The sequence below is a fragment of the Spermophilus citellus genome (assembly GCF_964194105.1).
Source record: "Spermophilus citellus genome assembly, chromosome: 4".
Classification (NCBI taxonomy): Eukaryota; Metazoa; Chordata; class Mammalia; order Rodentia; family Sciuridae; genus Spermophilus; species Spermophilus citellus.
Window position 1 is genome coordinate 99,214,768 of NC_138185.1, and position 21,662 is coordinate 99,236,429.

Below are 21,662 nucleotides of genomic sequence, written 5' to 3' on the forward strand. Positions count from 1 at the left end.
GATGCCATTCTACCACAAACCATAAAATTTGCTTATTCATATATAAAACTCTTCCACCAATGAAATGATTACTTGGTACATGTTTATGTAATTCACCAAAGGCTTTAAAATGGAGCACAATTTGGAGAATGGCTGTCTTCTGAAAGCTGAAGTTTTCCATTGCTGCTATGGCAAATCACATACCTTTCTGGCTTAAACAACACATACTTAACAGCTTTTACTCCTACAGATTAGAAGTCCGATATGGGTCTCATGTATGGAGGCCCTCAGGGAGTTCCTTTGTTCCTCAGGTTGTTGGCAGAATTCAGTTCAAAGGACTGAGGTCCAGCTTCTTTGTTGGTTTTCACTGAAAGATGGCCCAGCCTCCAGAAGCCACCCCATTTTCTGGCCCCTTCCTCTGTCTTGATAGCCAACAACAGCAGGACATGAGCATCACAAGCTTTGAAAACTTCTGCACCTCTCTAGTCACATCTCAACCAACTCTTCAGCCTCCTTTACTGATTTGAATGTGCCAGGTATTTACTTTGGGCCCACCCATGAACCAGAATAATTTCCATATTGCAAAGTTGGCTGATTTGTGACCTTAATTCTATCTGGAAAGTCCCTTTTGCCATTGTATCAGAATCCCCAAGACCACCCCATGTTCTGTGATACACTAGGAGGACTCACAAGACTCAGCATGCAGTTGCACTCAGCCTTCACTTATTACAGTGAAAGGATACAGTAAAATCAGGCAAAAGAAAAAGATACCTAGGGGAAAGGCCAGGGAAAATCTGACACAAGCTGCCAGAGTCGTCTCCCAGTGAACTCACACAAGAGAAGTTTAATTCCCACAGTAAAAAGGTGTGAAGACAAGTGTGAAATGCTATCTACCAGGGAAGCTCATCAGAGACTCAACACTGAGGGTTTTCACTGGGGCTGATCTCACAGCTACCCTTCTGCCTGGCACATACCAAGCTCCAGATTTCAGAAGAAAGTAGGGTTCAGTACAGACCACATTGCTTATATGCAAACAATTCAGGCCCAGTGAGCCATACACACTATCTAGAGAATGGGGAGCTCTCCTGAGATCCATGTTCCTAGCTGGGAGCCATCCCAGGCCAGCTTGGTTAGCTCTTGCCTGTTCAGCCTCATAACATAAAATATTCAAAGATGCAACACCAGGGGCTAATAGACACTCAGGACACAGCATAATTCTCTGGCACCACTCCTCCCTTTTCCAGCACATGTTGTTCCTATGCTGCTCTCTCAGATTTATAGGCCTCAGTTCTGAAGCATTGGGCCTCAAACCTACCATCCTCTGTGCAGCACACACAGTGCAGAGAGCCAGTGGCAATGGCAATGACTTTCTTCCCCTGCAGCCCTTGGACCTGCCGAGGTCTTCGAACATGGTCATCAGATCCATGGCCCAGCCTGTGATAATCTCCTTTGCCCCTGCACACAAAGGAAGCACAGAATTTACTAAGAAAAAGTTATCTCATTTACCACCTGCCATCCTTTTGGTGCAAGCTCTGTATTCCAGGTTGGAGAGAAAAAAAAAAAAAAGCCTGCCATAGAAGTTACATTCTACTGTATGAAGAGATAGTTAACACAGCTTTAATTAAAAGTCTGATCTGATTTTGATTAGAATCAACAGAATCTTGCATACCAAGTATAAACAGCTCCAGATTTGGTAAGGGCGACAGAAAACTGGGATCCACATTCTACTTTAATCACTCCAAGGCCAGTAAGAGAATCAATCTAGAAAGGAAAAAGGTCCAATTAGACACCTTCCATCAATGGCCCTACAGCAGTTATTGCAACCACACTGAGACTGAACTAAGTCTAAGAAGAACTCTGAATATCCACTCCTGTTTAGAATATTTAACACAACTTAAAATCATACTCCACTTACTCAAAGTACTACCGGGAAGTGAGCAAAAGCATCTGAGTGGCTGCAGACATGCCAACACAGAGCAAAATGGGACCCAATGCATGTCACCAAAAAGGAAGATATTTCAATTGGCATGGAGGCACCCTCCTCAGCAACCCCTGTGTATCTACTTACCTCCCTCCAACACTCTCTCAAAACCTGAGGTTCACAGAGAGCAAGAAACAGTCAGCAAGACAGATGACCAAGAGCAAATGGGACCTGCCCATCTGTCTGGGTCCATTTATTAACATGCTCTTGGTCATGCAGTCCTGCCTGAATGGGGCCCCAATTCACCACATCCAACAAGGAAGGGTCTCAGTGGAGCCCATTTACCTGTTATCACTTCTCCTTACCCAGCAAACTCCTTACCCCCTGCTCCTTATTGCCTCTATGAGTGTTCTCATACTTACATTCCCATATTTAATTTTAAATTTAAATTAATTAAAAATTTATTATCTTAACTAATCTTCCCCTGCCTCCCTCCCTGACACACTGGCATTAGTGATCTCCTCCTCTAGCCCCTCTAATCCTTGATGGTGTAAAGTCTGTGTATAAAACCTTCTTTAATCAGGAAAGTCCACAACAGACCTTTTTTTCACATTGTGGAAACCTTTGTAACCTATAATGTGACTAAAATATCCATACACCTATACTGGACAAAGTGCTAGTGATAATGGAAAGGGAGGCCACCCTGAGCCACTTATAGGTACTAAGCATATCAATGTAACTAAGGGAGTGAATTTTAATTTTTATTTAATTTAAATTGATTTACATTTAAACATAAACAGTCAAATGTAACCAACAGCTACTATATTGGGCAGCACAACTCTGGAAAGAAAAGTTACACGGTTGCCCCCACCACCAACACAGCTCAGGGGTGCCTGGTGCATGCCACCTGGTCAGAGCTCCGGGGCAACTGCATATAATATGGTTCTATTTCACACCTGCATTCTCCAAGCCCAGCAAGAGAGGACACTGGGCAAAGAGAGGTTCCAGTTTCTTTTCACAGCACTCAAGAACAGCAGCTCTACTACACCACAGTGCTCGGGCACTGCAGGCTGCAGAGTGGTAAGTACTCGATCTAAACACATCGACTCATTTAACCTCTACCAAACACCCATTCACAATGTCAAGTCAGACTGGCAAAGTTAAGAAAATGCCTCAGCTCATGTGGAGCAATGCAAGGGACCTAAGCCCAGGCCTATAGACTCGGGTGCCAGACAGCCTCCTCATGGGGCTTCTCTCAGAGTACCTGCCCTTAAGTTCTAGTGCATCCCACAGTGTGTGACATGGTATCTGCCTACCACCGTAAACTGAAGTGATTGGGAACAATATGTTACTCTATTCCTCCAACAGGCCTATGTAGTAAATAAAACCAGAGGCTCTGTAAAATCTGGATTACATCCATTCCCCAAAAAGGCAAAAAAAGCACTTAAAATACCTCATGCCTTTGGGCCCTTCACTCACATTTTACTTGATTACCAAATATTTTTTGCAAAGAAGGTAAAGTTGAGGTTAAAATGCCCCTGAGAAGTCCACAGAGGAGGATAGCAATGGTGAATCTGAGGCTATTCAAACAGGAAATACCTTCATGGGCACTTTGCAGCCATCACTGCCTCCTCTGCCAAGCTTGCCATAGTCCCCATCCCCCCAGGACCAGACAGTATCATCGTCGGTGAGGCAGAGGGTCTGGGCATCACCGCTGCCACAGGCAATGTCCACCACACGGTGGCCCTGCAGTGCCTCCACCTTCAGGGGAAAAAAAAAAAAACCTTCGGTTAGCTGGCCATACACAATGAAGGTTTATCAAAGGAAAAGCTTTACAATGCTGCCATTCTTTTTTGCATGAATGGAGCCTTTATAATTTTAATAATCCTATGAGATAAAACAGAAAACACCTTCCTTTATGTGAACTATACTAATCTAAACTGTAGGAAGCAGGTCTCAGGGTCCTGATGAGCCAATCCTGCTCCGCCATGAAAACTATTCATTCATCCCTTTGTATCACTACAAAGACAGTGGGCCTTCTAGAAGCCAAAGCATTTTGCTAGATGCCAATTAATATTTATCTTTACAATTGACTCTAAAACAACATGGGGTTTAGAGGTGCAATGCCCCAACAGTTAAAAATCCACATGTAACTTTTTACTCCCCAAAAGCTTAACTACTAATACCCTGCTACTGACTGGAAGTCTTACTGTAACACAGTCATTTAATATATATTTTGTATGCTAATGTATTATAAATGGCAGAAAATACACAAAAACTAAACGATATCACTTTTTACTATGATATGAATTACAAGAAGAGATAAGCAGGACTAGGAATGTAGTTCTATGGTAGATCATGTGTCTAGCATGCATTGAGGGCCTGAGTTCAACCCCCAGCACTACAAATAAAAAATAAATAAAATAGAAATGAACTGATCACATGGAGATGAACAGTGTCATGTGGCGTTTTAAACAGATACCTACAATACTGGAGCTTACGATATTAGCAAGAATAGGTGGTCATGTCATTATCATAATAATACAATGTACTATAGTTAATTTTAAACAGTTATGTTTAATATTGCACCTTGTGTTCATTTATATTTCTTTCAACCTGCAATGGTGCCATGTATTATCTATAAGTATTTGTATGCATAAGTTAGGATAAATTTAAACTTTTTTTTTTTTTTTTTTTTTTTTTTGCAATGCTGGGGATGGACTTAAGGGCTTTGCTATCACTGAGCTACACTCCCAGCCCTAAATTTTACCTTTTTATAATAGATTTGTGTATGTTTTATGGTAGTAAATAATAAAATAGACTGTTGTCTTCATATACTTTGTGCATTCATTACACACTGATTCCTTAACTTTTTTTATATATTTCTAAGCTACCCAGTTTGTCTGAGTTTTTTCAAATTCTCAAAAAACTCCAAAAAATAATTCTGAATATAAATGGACCCAGACAGTTCAAACCACTGTTGTTCAAAATCAACTGTATAACTGTATAAGAATATTTCAAATACCACTCTGTTTAAATGGCTCATGATATGAATACAAAATCAAGATTTTTTTATTTCCATCACAAAGAAAACCTAGTTATAAATAGTGAGCCTATGATCGCCAACACTAAAATGAAAAGAAAATAGAATGGGAAATATTTCTGACATTTTAAAACTATAATGACAAAGGCAAACTACCCCCATCCACCGGTGGCAAACTGCTGCATCTCACTTCAACATTTTAGCACAAGCAACCACTAGGCTTAGGTCTGGGCTTTTGAAGGTGGCACCTTCTCACCAGCTTTGGCTTTAACTGATCCTCACTGTCGCTGTGCCCTAGGCGGCCATACCGGCCTTTGCCCCATGTGTAGAGGTCTCCGGCTGCCGTGACACAGGCACTATGGGCTCCACCAGCGGCGACATCAACCACTTCAATTCCTCTCAAAGACTCAATGACACGAGGGCGGTCACATGGACTGCAAGAAAAGACATCAAATATAACAAATGAACTTCTACACTTAAATATTTTAAAGTTTATTAAATACTATGTAATTTTTTTTGTTTCCTGCTCATTTAGTCAATGTGCAACTCTCAAAAAAAGTTATTATTAAATCAAGAAGAATCATTCAGATCTGAACTCAAAATTGCATAATGTCCTACCTGGCTCCCTTAGGAAACCTGAATGCCAGAGAATATAACTTTCACAGTTCTAAATCAGGGGTTGGGAAGCTACTGCCCACACTGGGCTAAGTCTGTTCCATGGCCTATTTTTAAAATGCATATGAGCTGAGAATAAATTTTATGTTTTTAAAATGCCACTTTAAAAAACAATCATATGCAAAGCCTAAAATATTTACTACCCAGGCCTTTACTTGAAATAGTTTGCCCACCCTGCTATAAATCAACAATTCATTTAAGGAATTTTAAAGTATGACTATCACCAGCCTGTAAGGTGACAAGCAGGGCTACCATGTTTTCTTATTAAGTTCTGAAAGCTCTTTATATATTTTGGCTATCAGACCTCAGTCAGATTAAATGACTATAAATACCTTTTCCCAGCATGTGGCAGATCGTTTTAGTCTCTTCATAATGTTTTTAAAAGAAGAGTTCATAATTTTTACAAAGTTCAATTTATCATGTTTTCAGATTTATATTTTACCTTGATGACTAATTCATTTTCTTCAACAAATCATGTCTTCGAGTTCTAACTGAAAAAATCTTTGATCTAAGATCACAAAAGCTTCCTTTCATGATTCACTTTCCTATTTTCATATAAATTTTGAAGGTACTGAATATTTGCACATGATTTTAGGTCTTCACATATGTAATCCCAGAAACTCAGGAGGCTGAGGAGGGAGGATCACAAGTTCAAGGCCAGCCTCAGCAATTTAGCAAAGCCCTAACCAACTCAGTGAGACCCTGTCCCAAGATAAAAAGATATTAAAAAATGGGCCAGGATGATGTGGCTCAGTACCCTCTGGGTTCAATTCCCAGTTTAAAAAAAAAAAATTTAAAAAAACTTTTTAAATGTTAATAAAAATATCTAAACCTTAAAAAAAAAAAACAATCTTTACTAGTATTTTATAGTTTTCTGTCTGTAGGTTATCCACATTTTTTTGGTCAGATTTATCCCTGAATATTTTGATTTTGAGAGAATAGTATTGTAGATGGTGTTTTTTTTTATTAATTTCATTTTCTGATTACACTAATATGTGTATAGATGATGGCTTATTTATGCATATTCTATCTTGTAACAATGTTAACATCACTTATTACTTCTGCTAGCTTTTTCCTAGACACATCAGATTCTCTGCATAAATAATGCTATCTGCAAACAAATACAGCTTTAATTCTCTTCCCAATCTGAATGCCTTTTGTTTCTTCACATTGCTGAACTGCCTTTGCTAAATCTGCAGCAAATGATGGAAAGAAGTGGTGACAGCAGACATCCTTGTCCGATCCTGAGGGGGCAGCGTTACAGTCTGTCATCACTAAGTACCATGCAGGTTTAACACAGATGCCTTTCATCAGGTTAAGGAAAAGGACCTTTTACTCCTAGATTGCTGGAAGTTTTTACTAGAAATGGATGTTGGAATTTGCCAAATGCTCTTCCCTCCTTCATCTACTGAGATTATCACGTGGTTTTCTTCTTTATTATATAGACTGTTCCAAAGTTAAACCAACTTGCAATTTCTGGCATAAATTCAACATGGTCACATTGTATTATCTTTTTTGTATATTTTTTTTGAATTTGATTTCTTAAAACATGAATTTCTACATCTACATTCATGAGGGATATTGGTCTATATCTTCCTAATAATGTTTGGATCTGGTTTGGATAAAAAATACTGGAGAGAATTCCTTCCTTTTCAATTTTCTGAAAATGTTTAAGAAGAAATGGAATTATCCACGTTAGAGATTAAAAATCACCAGTGATTTGTGCTGGAGACTTGTCTACAGCAAATTCATTTTCTGGGGAATATGTGACTCTTGAGGAATTTGTTCAACTCTTCTAAAAAAGCCAAGACTGTGGAATAAAGTTGTTCCTTGTATTGATGATCTTTTAAATCTTTTAACATCTGCACACTTAGGGTGATCAAAACTCCTTCATTCCTGCTGGGCGTAGTGGCATACACCTGTAATCCCAGTGGCTCTGGAAACTTGAGGCAGGAGGATCATGAGTTCAAAGCCAGCCTCAGAAAGGGTGAGGTGCTAATAACTCGGTGAGACCCTGTCTCTGAATAAAATACAAAATAGGGCTGAGGATGTGACTTGGTGGTTGAATGCCCCTGAGTTCATTTCCCTGGTACCAAAAAAAAAAAAAAAAAAAAAAACAAACTTTAATGTTCCTATAATTGATAATTTCTTTTTATGAGTCAAAATAGAGGGTTTATTGATTATATTTACCTCAAAGAACCAGTTTTTGTTTCTCATGATTTTCCCCATTTTGTGTGTGTGTGTAGTTGGGTGGGGGGGGGCATGAGTTTCTGTTCTGATTTTCTTATTCCCTCTCTTCTGCTTACTTTAGCCTGTATCTGTCCTTCTTACTGTAGTATCTACATGTAGATGCTATAGTCATTGTTTTAAGAGCACTTTTCACTTTTAAAATATGTATTTCATGCTAAAAGTTTCCTTTTAAGTACTGCTTTTTCTAGATCTCATACATTTTGATATGCTGTTTTAACTTCCACTCTGCTCAAAATTACTTCTAATTTATTTTCTGATTCATTCTTTGACCCATCAGTTATTTAGAAATGTTTTATTTACTTTCTAAATATTGGGGAAATTTTTCTAGAGACGTGTTTGTTGATAATTTCTAATGTAATTCCTTGTGGACAGAGAATATACTTTGTGTATCTTGAATCCTTTGGATGCATAAGATTTGTTTTATGGTCCAAATCATAGTCTATAATGGTAAGTATATGTGCACATGAAAAGAATGTACTTCTGCCTAGTACAGTGTTCTAAAAATGTGAGTTAGATCAAGTTAGTTGACAATGATTCAAATATTCTATCCTTACTGATTTTTTTATTTGCTTATTTTACCAATTATAAAAAGGGGGCATTAAAAATCTCTGACTGCAATTGTGGGTTTGTCTATATTTCCTTGGGGTTCTAGTATTTTTTTAATTTTATTTATTTGACATGTCTATTATTAGGTATATAGAATTAATATTTGTTTGATTATGATCTCTTGATAAACTACTTCATCATTAATTACTCTTTTAATTCCTACCAATATTATTTGCTGTAAAATCTACTTTGCATGATAGAAATACAGGCATTCCAGTTTCTTTTCATTAGTTTTAGCAAGATATATTTTCCCATCCTTTTAATTTTAGTCTATTTATATATCTATATTTAAGGTGGGATCACTGTAAGGAGCATTTGTTTGATCTTGCTTGTATTTTCCATTTTGATCATCTCTGACTTCTAATTAAGGTATTCAGACAATTTCATTTGATGTGATTATCAATATTTTTGAGTTTAGGTCCACATCTTGCTATTTGTTTTCTATTTGTCCCATCTGTTCTTTGTTGAATTTTCCCTCTTTTTCTGCCTTTTTTAAAATTTTGTTTTATGATTTCACAAAACTCCACTGTTTCTTCCAAATACCCACCAATTGTGAATGTATTAGGCCATTTGAAGTTGTTCCATTGTTTGCTAGTGTTCTGTTCATCTGAATATTCTTTTTTTTTTTTCCTGTTTCACCCTGGACAGTTTCTACTTTTGAGTTTACTGACCTTTTCTTCTACAATGTCTAATCTGCCATTAATTCCATTCAATGTACTTTATATCTCTGACATTACATTTTTCATCCTTAGGCGTTTGATTTGGGCATGTACATATCTTTCAGGCTCTACCTAACACATTCAAGTTTCTTTACCTTCTTGAAGATATGGCATTTGGTTAAAATAATTGCTTTAATAAAGTTCTTATGGAGCAATTCTATCACTATGTTGTGTCTGGATCCATTTTAACTGAATGGTTTTTCTCCTCATACGAGTTATATTTATATTCCTGCTCTTTTGTATGCCTGGTAGTTTTTGAGTAGATACAGGACATTATGAAGTTTACCATGGTAAGGGATTTGTTTTTAATTCATAAAAACAAATTATATGTTAAATTGCTTACAAATGGTTTAATCATCTCAGGTCTTACTTTTAAGTTTTGGTGATAAGATAACAGCTACAAGTAGTACATGATTAATTTTCCCCCTACTATTTATTTGACAACATCATTTTAAATATTTTAATCAATGCCCTTTGAATTATGAGGTTTCTGGGAGTTCTATCCTCTGCCTCATGGGAGAACTCTGGGAACTCTTTCTTCTAATCCTTTTTGGGTGGTTGTTCCTTGGCCTCATACACTTGTGATTGCTGTATTCAGCTCTGCAGGTCCCTGGAGTTCTCTCTTTGTACAGTTCTCTCCTTCCTGGTACTCTGCATCCTCACATGTCTTAGCTTCCCTGGACTTCAGTTCTGCCTCCTCCACACTAAGGATGTCTTCAAGCTAGTGCCTGGACTTGTCCTCCTTCCTGTGCCATATCCTGCAAACCTTTTATAGACAGTTCACTGAGGAAATTTTTAGAACTGGCCTTGTTTGTTTCCCATTTTCAGGAAACACTGTGCTTTGTCAATTTCCAATGTCTTTAGGGTGATTGTTTTGTACATTTTTACAGCATTTTAGTAATTTCTAGGATAAGGAAGACTGATGTTATTCCAATTTGGCTAGTAGCCGCCATTAATTTGTAAAAATGAATGAGCTTGGTTCTTCTGTTTAAAAACCACTGTCATTTGCATGTCCTTCCCCCTCAAATTCCTGCCATTTCCTCTGTGTTTACAGTTTTAGTACCGTGTAACACACAAAATGCCAAATGTGATTCGGTGAATGACTTGGAGAAGAAGGACAAAAAGAGGCTTTGTAATTATAAATCAAAAATTCAGAACTGATTTGTTTTTCTCCCAATAAAGTAGTGTTATAGGTAAGCCCACAGGTTGGCACGTGAACCTACCTATTTCTGCCAAATGAGTCACTATTTAATTTGAACACACTGTTGTAAATGTTGTTTTGAAAAACAAAGTGCCAATATACTGTGCCAGCATTGAAACAAAGGAAAACATATCATTGAAAATGATGTTTTCACATAATACCTTCTGTTGCCATGCCCTAACTTCCCGTCTTCTGCCTCACCCCAAGAGTAAACTTCTCCTTCTGAAGAGAGGGCAAGGCAGTGTTTTCCTCCTGAGTTCACAGCCACCTTCTTAATAAACACGTGCTGAATGGACTCCAGCAATGTTGGGGTAGACACTGACTCTGTCCCTCCAATTCCTAGTCTGCCACCAGCACCATAGCCAGTGGCATACAGCTAAGGAAACAAAAAGTAATAGCAACATTAGATTTTCACCTAAATATCCCTAGATTTAAAGATTAACAAACCTAATCAGAGCTCTAGCCATTGTTACCACAGAGTAATAAATATTAAAAAAATTTTTTTAGTTGTGGATTGACAAAATAACTTTATTTTACTAACTTATTTTTATGTGGTGCTGAGAATAGAACCCAATGCCTCACACATGATAAGCAAGCGCTCTACCACCGAGCCACAACCCCAGCTTCCAGAGTACTAAAATTAAAAAAAAAAAAAAAAAAAAAAATCACAGGGGTTGGGGCTGTAGCTCAGTGGTAGAGCACTTGTCTCACATGTGTGAGGCACTGGGTTCGATCCTCAGTACCACATAAAAATAAAGAAATAAAATAAAGGTATTTAAAAAAAAATAACAGAATGTCTAAGAACTTTCTACATTCTCTATCAAAATTCTAATAATGAAAGAAAACTTGACTATTAGAAATCACAAATTCTCAAAAAATATATTTTGAAAATAAGGGCTTCTCCATGGAAACTTTTCCATTTTTATATAGACCATTAGTATAACAAAAAAAGGTTTAATTATCTGCTATATGCTAATCTCTGAAAAATAAACCCATGGAAACATCCCACAGAAAAATTATAAATATATTTTAATATATCATCAAGGCAGCATATAAATCACACAAGAAAAAATACCATTTTTCACTCTACATAAATAATAACTGTTTTGGGACACAAAACATCTTTATCATTAATTAGGGGGAAAGAAAGATCAGATTGACATTTCCAAATGCATGTAGGCATTTACATGGTGTTTCATTCTGTTTTAGTCATTTTTCAAATGTGTTGCTACACTGATACAACAGTAAGGAAACTGTAAACTCAGGTAGATAAATGCACCCTCAAGCCAGCTGCCAGCTTCTCCAGGGAAGGTTTTGAAGATCTTGAGTGCACAGGATGTGTTGGGGTGCTGTATGGAGAGTCCCTGTTGATCCTAATCATGCAAGAGCACAGGCACATTCTCCATGTGTAAAATCAATTACACATCAACCTCAAAGGAGACTGTAGATTCCTCAGACTCCACAGGGCTGCTCCTTCAGTGTGACCATCAATGAGAAATAACAAGAGAACAACAAAGAAAGTTGCCTTTCTTAACATTAAATGAAAGGTGAAGAATCTGCCCTGAGAATTTATACCCACAAAAACCAGTCAAGTTGATTTTTTGTTCTAAATTCACACCTATGGACTAAAATCCTCTAGTAAAAAATTTAATTTTAAAATTGGTTAAGTTGGTAATGTCCCAAGTTTATAAACTCTCTTTGGATGCATTATTACAAACTATACCTCAAAAAATTTCTATACAAAATTTTCCAAGGAAAACGATAAGCTCATAGTTTTAAAAAATTTGCATCATTTAAAAAATGAAAGAAGGTGCCAAAATTAAGAGCCAGCAGAAGAACAATAGTTTAATATTATATTTAAAGAGATAAAATCTTCAGGGCTGGGATTATGGCTCAGTGGTAGAGCACTTGCCTAGCAAGTATGAGGCACTGTGTCAATTCTCAGCCCTGATATAAGTAAGTAAACAAAATAAAGATCCATGGACAACTTAAAAAAGAGATGGAGGGAGGAATCTTCAAAAATATGCTCAAGAACTAAGAGGATAAAAAATAACCCAAAGCAGAACTTCTAGAAACTACATATTAAACAGCAAATTACACAGATGGGAAAAAGAAATTAGAGAACTAGAAGATCAAGTTAAAGAAATTATACAGCATATGACAAAGAAAGAAAAAAAGGAGAGGAAATATGAAAGAAGCATCAAAAGATATAAAAGAAACACCTTCTCACCCTAACAGCAATCATTTCCAGGTAGAGACCACACAGAAAATATAGGAGAAGCAATATTTGGAAATATAATAACTGAAAATTTATCAGAATTTTTGAAAATTTCCCTTCCCTGCTTCAATCCCTCACACCTCCTAACCCCCTCTACCTGCACCTTACCCTCCTCCCCCCCAAAAAAAAAAAAACACTGCTCACAAAACAAAAAAGGATGGGAGAAAAGAGAAATTGATATCTAAACATATCACAGTAGAACTATACATTACCAAAGAAAGATCTTAAATTAAGCCACAGAAAAAAAATTATTACCTTAATTTGTGTAAAAGTTACCCTGACTGTTGACATCCTATTAGTAACAATGAAAGTCAAAACACAGAAGAATAAAATTTTAATACGCTAACAAAATTATTAACTGAAAATTTTATACTCCAGACAGGAGTTGACAAATTATGGCCCACAGGCTCTATCAGTCCCATCTTCTGTTTTTGTAAAAATCTTATCTTGGAAAACAGGAGGGAAAAAAGTTCAAATACACAAACAAAAACAGAGAATTAACCAACAACAACAAAAACTCACTAAAGCTAAACTGAAAAAGATACTCATAAAGTAGATAAAAAGCAATTATAAGGTCTGAGGGATAAGAAATGATGGTGAGCAAAGGCCTGGGTCATCATAAAAAAGCATGATCTACATAAAACAACAATAACAATGTCTAGGGGAGAGGGTAATTAGAACCAAAACAGAGTATAACAATGGATCAGTTCTTATCCTGTTTTGAAGGAAGAAAGAAATACCATTTAACTTTGGATTATAAATAACCTGAAAACATCATATTCAACCACAAGAAGGGGAAGTTATACTCCATGTATGTATAATATGTCAAAATATAGTCTACTATCAAGTGTAACTAAAAAGAACAAATAAAAAATTTTAAAAAATTAAAAGTAAATAAATAACCAGGAAACATCTAAAAGACAAATAATTTTCCAGAAAACAAATAAGAAAGGAATATACTTCAACCTTTTTCTGAAGCTACTCCTGCCCTATTTCCTGTGGCAGCAGTTCCCAATGATCCCTGCTTCCAGACATGCATGCCCTCTGTGTTCTCCTTGAATGTGGGCTGAACCTAGACAGTTCTGAGCGGAATCAGGCAAGAATGATGAAGCATCACTTCTGTGATGTGCTTAACTGAATTGAAACTTCCATCTTGCTACTAGTCTTTTTCTTGCTGGTGCTCACTCCTACATTCTCCCTTGTTTATGCTGATGAAGCTGGCTTTTATAGCGCATGGCAAAGACCTGAGTTGAGAGTGGCTCTCCCAATAGTTCATGAAGGACTGAGGCCTCAGCCCAACAGTCCACAAGAAACTGAATCCTTCCTTGTACAACCTTAAGATGACTACAGCCTGGTCAGAGATTCTGGGCCAAGGGAACCAAGCTATGCCACCTCCAGAGTCTTAGCCCAGAAAAACTGTGAGAAGATGACTGTGGGTTTTTGTTTGTTGGTTGTTTAAGTTAAACAGACACCTGATATAATACCAAAGCCAGACAAGGAGTGTGTAAGACAGGAAAAGTAGTCTCACCCAGTAACATGAACCTCCCAAGAATGTTGAACAAAATACAAACACAAACTGAAAAAGTAAAAAAAAAAATTCTGATTAAATTGGGTTTATACAGAAAACCCCCAAGTTTAACATGAGAAAACTCAATCCAATTCACTATATTAATTCACTGAAGGAAGAAAACATCTACAAAAGAGAATTTTTTTACATGCAGAAAGAATGTTTGACACAAATCAATATCCATTCATGAACAGAGACTTCCTTAATCTGACGAATAACGTGTGAATTATCCCATCACACTGCTTCAAGAACATGCCCAATATTACACTCCAATTCCCAACCAGGAGGACTAGCTCCCTTTTTTCCACCCAAGAGGAAAAATATAAACAGAAGAGAGATAAACTAGAAAATAACAACATTCATTTATGGAGTATGGCTTTCTATAATACCAAAAAAAAAAAAAATCTTGAGATACAGTAGAAAGAAAAGAATAAGGTCACTAGATATAAAATCAATATGTTAACATAAACATTTCTACATATCAACTACAACAGGATTTAAATTTTTTAAAAGATAACAATTACAATAGCAAACAAGAAAATACATCAAATAAATGATATGCAAATAAAATTATACTTTTGAATATATGATATAGTTCAAAATTTCAAGATTAAGAAGTTATAGAATACATCTAAAGATTATATTTAGAACACAACTACTTCTAGCAATTGCTTTATAGCAATACTATAGATATTGAGACAGTATTTCAATATAGAGCCTTACATATACAAGAACTAAATAATACACCTACATATAACTGCCTCAGACTTAATGACAGTATGACACAAAAAAGGCATCTTCACCTTTCCATCAGCTGTCACTGCAAAAAGTGTCTGTTCTCCTCCAATTAATTGTACCGGTCTGAGAGTGGCAAGTGCTTCACATGGAGTAGGTACTTTAACTTTTGCACCTTCAATGCCCCCAAGCTGCCCCCTATGATTATGTCCCCATCCATAAATAGTTCCACTGCCACCAGCAGAAAGAGTCCAGTCATCTGGCCGCCTGCAACAAACATTAAAAGAACATTTGAGCCGGATGCAGTGGTGCATGCCTGTAATCCCAGCAGCTCTGGAGGCTGAGGCAAGAGGATCACAAGTTCAAAGTCAGCCTCAGCAAAAGCAAGGCACTAAGCAACTCAGTGAGACCCTGTCTCTAAATAAAATATAAAATAGGGCTGTGGATGTGGCTCAGTGGTTGAGTTACCCTGAGTTCAATCCCCAGTAACAAAAAAAAAAAAAAAAAAATTTTGACATAAGAAAGAATTGCACTTAAAACTCTTTCACTCATAACATTACTTGTTTTGGATATAATAACCTGTTCATCCACTGTACAAGTTGTTCATCTTGCTCTCTTTTAAAAATGCCGTGGCTCTCATGGAGAATGTCCATATTTTCACTATCTGCCATTAACTCACGAATTTTCTTAGCCACCTAGACAACATTACAATGAGAGTATGAATTAAACACTTATCCAAAGAATAAAACAAATAAATATTAAGAAGACAAGAGGAATTGCTTCCCAGAAATATGAGGAAATGCCAATGTTAACATTGTGATTTTCTACTTAATAAGTAAAATCAATATTATTACATCAAGTCTAAACTACTAAATACCATCTAGGCAGTAACATTACATATTTAAGTTTACTAAAAGTAACTTTTAACTAAAATTCACAGTTCATTTACTCATATTCACCTTTTCTTTATGGTATTTCTTGTCAAGAGAAATTTTTGTGTGTGTGTATTTTCACACTACAGCTAAATTTTAAAAAAAAAATGTTTTGCATTACAAAAGTGATTCCAAAATAATGTGCAATACCTCATCAAGAAATAAACGAGGCAATGGTGTTCTTTTGTCCAGGGCCACAGCAACACGGGAGGCCATACAGTACCTTCGGAACCAAGCCCATTTGTGTGTCTCAGCACAGCAAGGGAGAGTGTCTAGTTCCAGGTCACAAGCAAGAGCTACCAGGACCTAGAGCCACCAAAAATTAGACAAAAACAAAAAAACACAAGGATGCTTAAAAATATGGCTAGCATTCTAGTTTACTAACACAATGCACCAGTAAGAAGACTGTCATCAGCCACCTCCCAAGGTTTCTGAAGACTTTTGAGGAGCTCCTTATTAATTCAACAGTGATATAATTATTCCTAATGTTCTTGGAAAAACACTTTATACACAGGGACCTCAGATCCAACAAGTGCTTCAATATCCCTGGTACATTAACAAGAGAACCCATGTATCTCAAAGCATGATATATTTAGACAACGGGTTAAGGTATAAAGGCTTAGAACACATAATTATTTCTTGAGATTTTTTTCATATTCAACTTCAGCCCTCAAAGAGGCCTGTAACACAGAGCACTGTACTCTACCATCACTGTAGAAATAAATTAACTATCACCTTAAAGAATGGGCTGTGAAGCAGCTGTTTTCCACCTCTCACAATAGGATCTTCATATTCAAACTGCCTTTGTAAAGCTTCTGGAAGGCCTTTCACCAAAGCAGCAAGAGCACTGCCTGTAAAACTCTTAAAAATAATAAAGTGAGATTCTATTGCAGGAATCCAAAACACAGGAGAGAGATCAGTTTGTTTTCTTCATGTCAAAGGTTTCATTTATTGGTGCTATTCCCCCATTAAAAAATGCTTATTTGGCCGGGTACAGGGGTGCACACCTGTAATACCAGCAGCTGGGAGACTGAGGTGGGAGGACAATGAGTTCAAAGTCAGCTTCAGCAACTTAGCAAGGCCCTAAGCAACTCGGCGAGATACTATCTCGAAATAAAATATACAAAAAGGATGGGTATGTGGCTCAGTGGTTTAGCACCCCTGGTACTTCAAAAAAAAAAAAGCTTTTGTGCACAAGGCCCTGAGCACCACACACACACACACACACACACACACACACACACATATAAAAAAACATAAATGCTGAAGTAAGAAAAGAAGCTAAAAAGCTAAAAGTATATGAGCACTATAATAAAAAAGGGGAATGTGAACATTCATCTCAGAATGTTTGGCCCCAGTTTCAAAACAGCCACTCCTGGGGAACCATCCCTTTCTGGCATGGAGAATGTGCCTGTGCTCTTGCATGATTAGGATCAACAGGGAATCTCCCACACAGCACAGTAAAGAGCAAGTGGCCGATCAGACTCACTTGTAAAGTCCAAACACAGTCCTGATATACACAGCTGCTAACACATTGATTTTATTTACAAATCAAAGTCCAACAATATAAGGAAAAATCTGGATATGGTGAAGGCCTCCTCATGCTCAGATAAAATTTCCCAACTCATTTCAACAATTTAAATGATTTAAGCAATATTTTATTCCCAAAGGATCACATGTCTAGATACCATATTACAAAGCTCCATACCAAAGCTCTGGTTTCCCCATCATTTTCTCCAAGTAGCCTGTTTATGTTAATTGACTGCCCAAATTCTGTTGTAAGCAGCTTCCTTAATCTTTGAAGGGCCCACATTCTGTGGCTGGCAGCTGAAATGAGTAAATAGGAAATATAAGAAACTTGACCATTTTCTTCCAAACAGTAAGACAGACATGACTATGAAGGCTCACTTACCTAAGGCACTCAACTGTGCACATGCTGCCAGTGAGGCTGCAAGGCGAGGAACAATGCTTCTGTTGGAGGCAAGATTAAGTCGGAAATCCAGGAGACAGGTCACCAAGTCCATGGATGGACAGGAGAGGACACAGCGATCAGAAAGAAGGTCCTTGGGGCCTGTGAAGGAGCACTGTAAATGACCCCATGTGTGATAAAGCAGGAGACACCGACAACTCTGACTAACAGGGTGGGGTATTCCACTTGGAACACAGCAATGAAAGATGTACCTGCAACACCACTGTCTAGGTCACATGAACTATGCCCTTTACATGTTAATTGGAAATCAATAGCTTTAAGAAATGTAACCAGCAGCACTACTTTCCACATGGTGTAAAGATGGAGTGCTAGTACCATGACAGTGGAATAGCTAATATGGCTCTCTGTGGGATGATCCTTGCCTCAGTGGGACTTTTGGCAGCACCTGCCCACAACACAGTGGGAGAAGGCAGACCCTAAATTACTAAATGAAAGATATATGTTGTTCCACATTACCTGGATAACAGTCATAGCTGGTCACCACATACTGACAGCCATAGCAGCTCCCTTACCTGCAGCTGGCATAATGGGATAGACTGTGAAGCGCCAGCCCCATCCATTCACAGACCCGTCACTGATAAACTTCCACTTCAGTTCATCCCCTGGTATGCGCAGCTCACTGGACCAGTCAGACCACTCTCGGCCTGGTGAAGAAAAGCACACCCTGGGATTAGGTTCACTCCATCATCCAATCAACACAAACTCCTTAGATAAAAAGAAAAATCATTCACATCAGGTCAGAAGACCAACAGGATCCTCCAAGACATGCTTTTTCAAGTTTAAGTTCATAAATAACACCACTCTTGGCAAATAGCTTTTAAATTCATCTGCCCTTCCATAGGATCTTATTCAGCCCCTGAACGAAGTACTGGAGAGACTCAGGACAGGTAGACACTATTCTGACAGAAGTTACCAGCCAAAGGGAAAATGATCACACACATATTACTAGGGTAGCATGTGAGAGGCCTGCAGGGCCAGCCGGCATGTGCCCAAGTCAGGACACAGGCACATTTCTGAGGAAGGTCAAATAGGATGGCAGGTAGCCAAACAACATGAGAAAGAAACTATCTTCCCACAAAAGGTCCATATGTACAGTTCAGGAAGGCCAAGAAAAGGTCAACCACAAGGAAGAAGCAGAGCAGCCTGGCCACAGCCAAGGGCCTAGGATGTTACCAATGAGAGCATGTGTGAGGGCATCTCAGAAAAGCCAGGGAGACCCAGGCACCTTTGTGATGTAGGACCATCTGGCAGCAGCATGGAAATAGCCTGCCACGCTATCTAACAACATTACCAAAAACTGTGCTGAAAGACATTCATCAGAAAAACTCATGGTCATCATGACTATACACTTCATCCAACGCTTTTCACCAGAGATTTAAGTAACATTACATGAGTAAAGTTTTACTGGGACACAGCCCACCCACTCACCGACATACAGTGTGCAAGTACATGACAGACCACAAAGCCTCAAATGCTTACCACTTGGTCTTTTACAGAGAAAATTTGCAACCTCTTATTCAAGATGAAGGATGAAGAGGTCTGAAAAGACAGACAGACAGACAGACAGACAGACACACACACACACACACACACACACACACACCCCATACCGAAAATTTAAAAATGAGGGATCAGTATCTCCCACTCAAGCGCATAAAGCACACCAGCAGAAAAGAGAAGGACAGCACATGATGCCATCTGTCTATCCCAGCACTCAGCACTCCACAAATTAAACCAGATTCCTTTAAAAGTTCTGTAGAATGGCAACCTGTATTGACACAAGCCCAGCCCTAACACTCTCAGATACTATGGCACCTTCTCCAACTGTCTGGATGAGGTTTGGGTGTGACCCAACGAGGGCCAGTTCTCATGCTGGTCACTCAGTAATCCTCTACCTGTCAGTGGTGAGAAGCACATATCACATGGATAATTGTCTTACTTAAAGTACTAGGAAGAAAAAAATAAAACCTACTATATTTCACAGCTAAACAATTTATTGTGCCTTCCTCAAAGCTCCCACCAAATGAAACAGCATTTTGACCTATAAAGGTTAATTGTTCCACTTACAGAGGCACAGTCTGCTTGCTCAATCAACCTTCCTTCCTCACCTGACCGCACGGAAACAATCCTGTTAACACCATCCATGACTGTGAGAGGGTCATGGCGCCTTTCTGTGGAGCACTGCCGGTCAAACTCCACCCTGAGTCCTTCTGCACCTGGAGGACAAGTGAACAGAAAACAGTGACCATTCCCAGGCAGCAAACAAAATGACAGTGCACTGAGCAGAAAGAGTGAAACTAAAGTATATTTAAGGGTTAATAAAGAACTGGTCTCTAAATCAAGGACTTGACCACACTCATGCCTGTGGACTAAAAGACCTGAAAACGCTTCCACTTGTCCAATTTTTTTTTGTGTCCTCATTTCAGGGCAAACTTTTAAAATGCAACCCCAACAGCTAGAACAAGTTTTATAGCAAATTATGAAACATGGGTAGGGTTGCAACAGTCTGGATCTCAAATGTCCCATAAAAGCCCACGTTAAAGGTTTGGTGTCCCCCAGGGTGGTGCTATCGGGAGGAGGTATAATCTTTGGGAGGGGAAGCCTTATGGGAAGTACTTAAGATCACTGGGGGTGTGCCCCTAAAAGGAATTTGGGGACTCCTGCCTTCCCCTGTCTCTTTTTGCTTCCAGGTCATGAAGTTAAAAGTTAGGCTCCACCATGTGCATCTGCCAGGATATGCTGCTTTGCCACAGACCCAAAGCAAAAGACCAAGTAATTATGAACTACAACCTTCAAGACTGTGATCCAAAATAAATCTCTCTCTCTACAAATTGATTAATTCAGGTATTTTGTTTTAGGGATGAAAATCTCACTTTCATAAGTGGGTTTGGTGTCTGAAGAAGGAGCTGTTTGTGAGACTTAGACATTAACCTTTGGCTGCTCTGGATAGTATTAAAATTAAATTGAATTGTAAGACACCCCAGCAGGTGCCCACAGAGAAATAGACAATTGTTTGGTGTGAAAGCCTATGTATTTGGTGTTAAAAGGAATAAGAGTTTTCCTTTGGGCTGAAATGTTCTTATGGACTAGCAGAGGACAGGTAAGTAAGGCCTGAAAAGGCCTGAGACGAAATGAAGCAGACAGGAAAGAGTGACCTTGTGCAGGGCTTCCATCTCATTTTAGGTTATAAGGATGTACTGGTGGGCTTTACACAGAAGAACGATAAGCTCTGATTGGTTTTAAAATAAAGTTGAATTGGGGGCACACAGGAGGTGGGGAGTAGAAGCAAGACCTCAATTGGTCCTTTTTTTAAACATGAAGAATAAGTTTAAAGTTAAAAAAAATGATTTGAATTTGAAAATAAATTTCTGAATGCCACCTAATTCTAAATGTTGAAGAAAATAAATTAGACATAAAACAAGGAAGACAAAGGTATTAAAGCTAGCCAGGCATAGTAGCACATGCCTGTAATTCCAACAACTTAGCAGGCTGAGGCAGGAGGATCCCATGTTCAAAGTCAGCCTTGGCAAGTTAGTAATACCCTGTCTCAAATAAAAAATAAAAAGAGCTGGAGATGTGGCTCAGTGGCAAAGCACCCCAGGTTCAACCCCCAGTACCAAAAAAAAAAAAAAAAAAAAAGCATTAAAGCCAAACCAATACAAAGTTATTGTTAGAAAAAAATAATAACAACCAGAGTAACATTCCTACAAACAACAAAAGCAGGCCAAAAAGGTGTGCCACACAAAATCCATCAAAACTGCCATCT

The 21,662-nt window shown here is 38.1% G+C and overlaps 1 protein-coding gene across 8 annotated transcripts in view; it reads right to left on the bottom strand.

Annotated features, from left to right (window-relative positions):
* Positions 1–21,662, bottom strand: part of HERC2 (HECT and RLD domain containing E3 ubiquitin protein ligase 2) — a 211,364-nt gene that overhangs the window by 14,924 nt on the left and 174,778 nt on the right. For all 8 annotated transcript variants that reach the window (XM_081290553.1, XM_081290551.1, XM_081290552.1 and 5 more), the window contains 13 exons: positions 20,005–20,112; positions 18,409–18,540; positions 17,819–17,977; positions 17,615–17,733; positions 16,642–16,767; positions 16,057–16,212; positions 15,554–15,669; positions 15,043–15,241; positions 10,556–10,770; positions 5,200–5,377; positions 3,500–3,661; positions 1,649–1,740; positions 1,295–1,434 (listed from right to left, as the gene is read on the bottom strand). In XM_081290553.1, the coding sequence (XP_081146679.1) occupies positions 1,295–1,434; positions 1,649–1,740; positions 3,500–3,661; positions 5,200–5,377; positions 10,556–10,770; positions 15,043–15,241; positions 15,554–15,669; positions 16,057–16,212; positions 16,642–16,767; positions 17,615–17,733; positions 17,819–17,977; positions 18,409–18,540; positions 20,005–20,112 (1,902 nt within the window). The remainder of the gene's footprint in view (positions 1–1,294; positions 1,435–1,648; positions 1,741–3,499; positions 3,662–5,199; positions 5,378–10,555; positions 10,771–15,042; positions 15,242–15,553; positions 15,670–16,056; positions 16,213–16,641; positions 16,768–17,614; positions 17,734–17,818; positions 17,978–18,408; positions 18,541–20,004; positions 20,113–21,662) is intronic.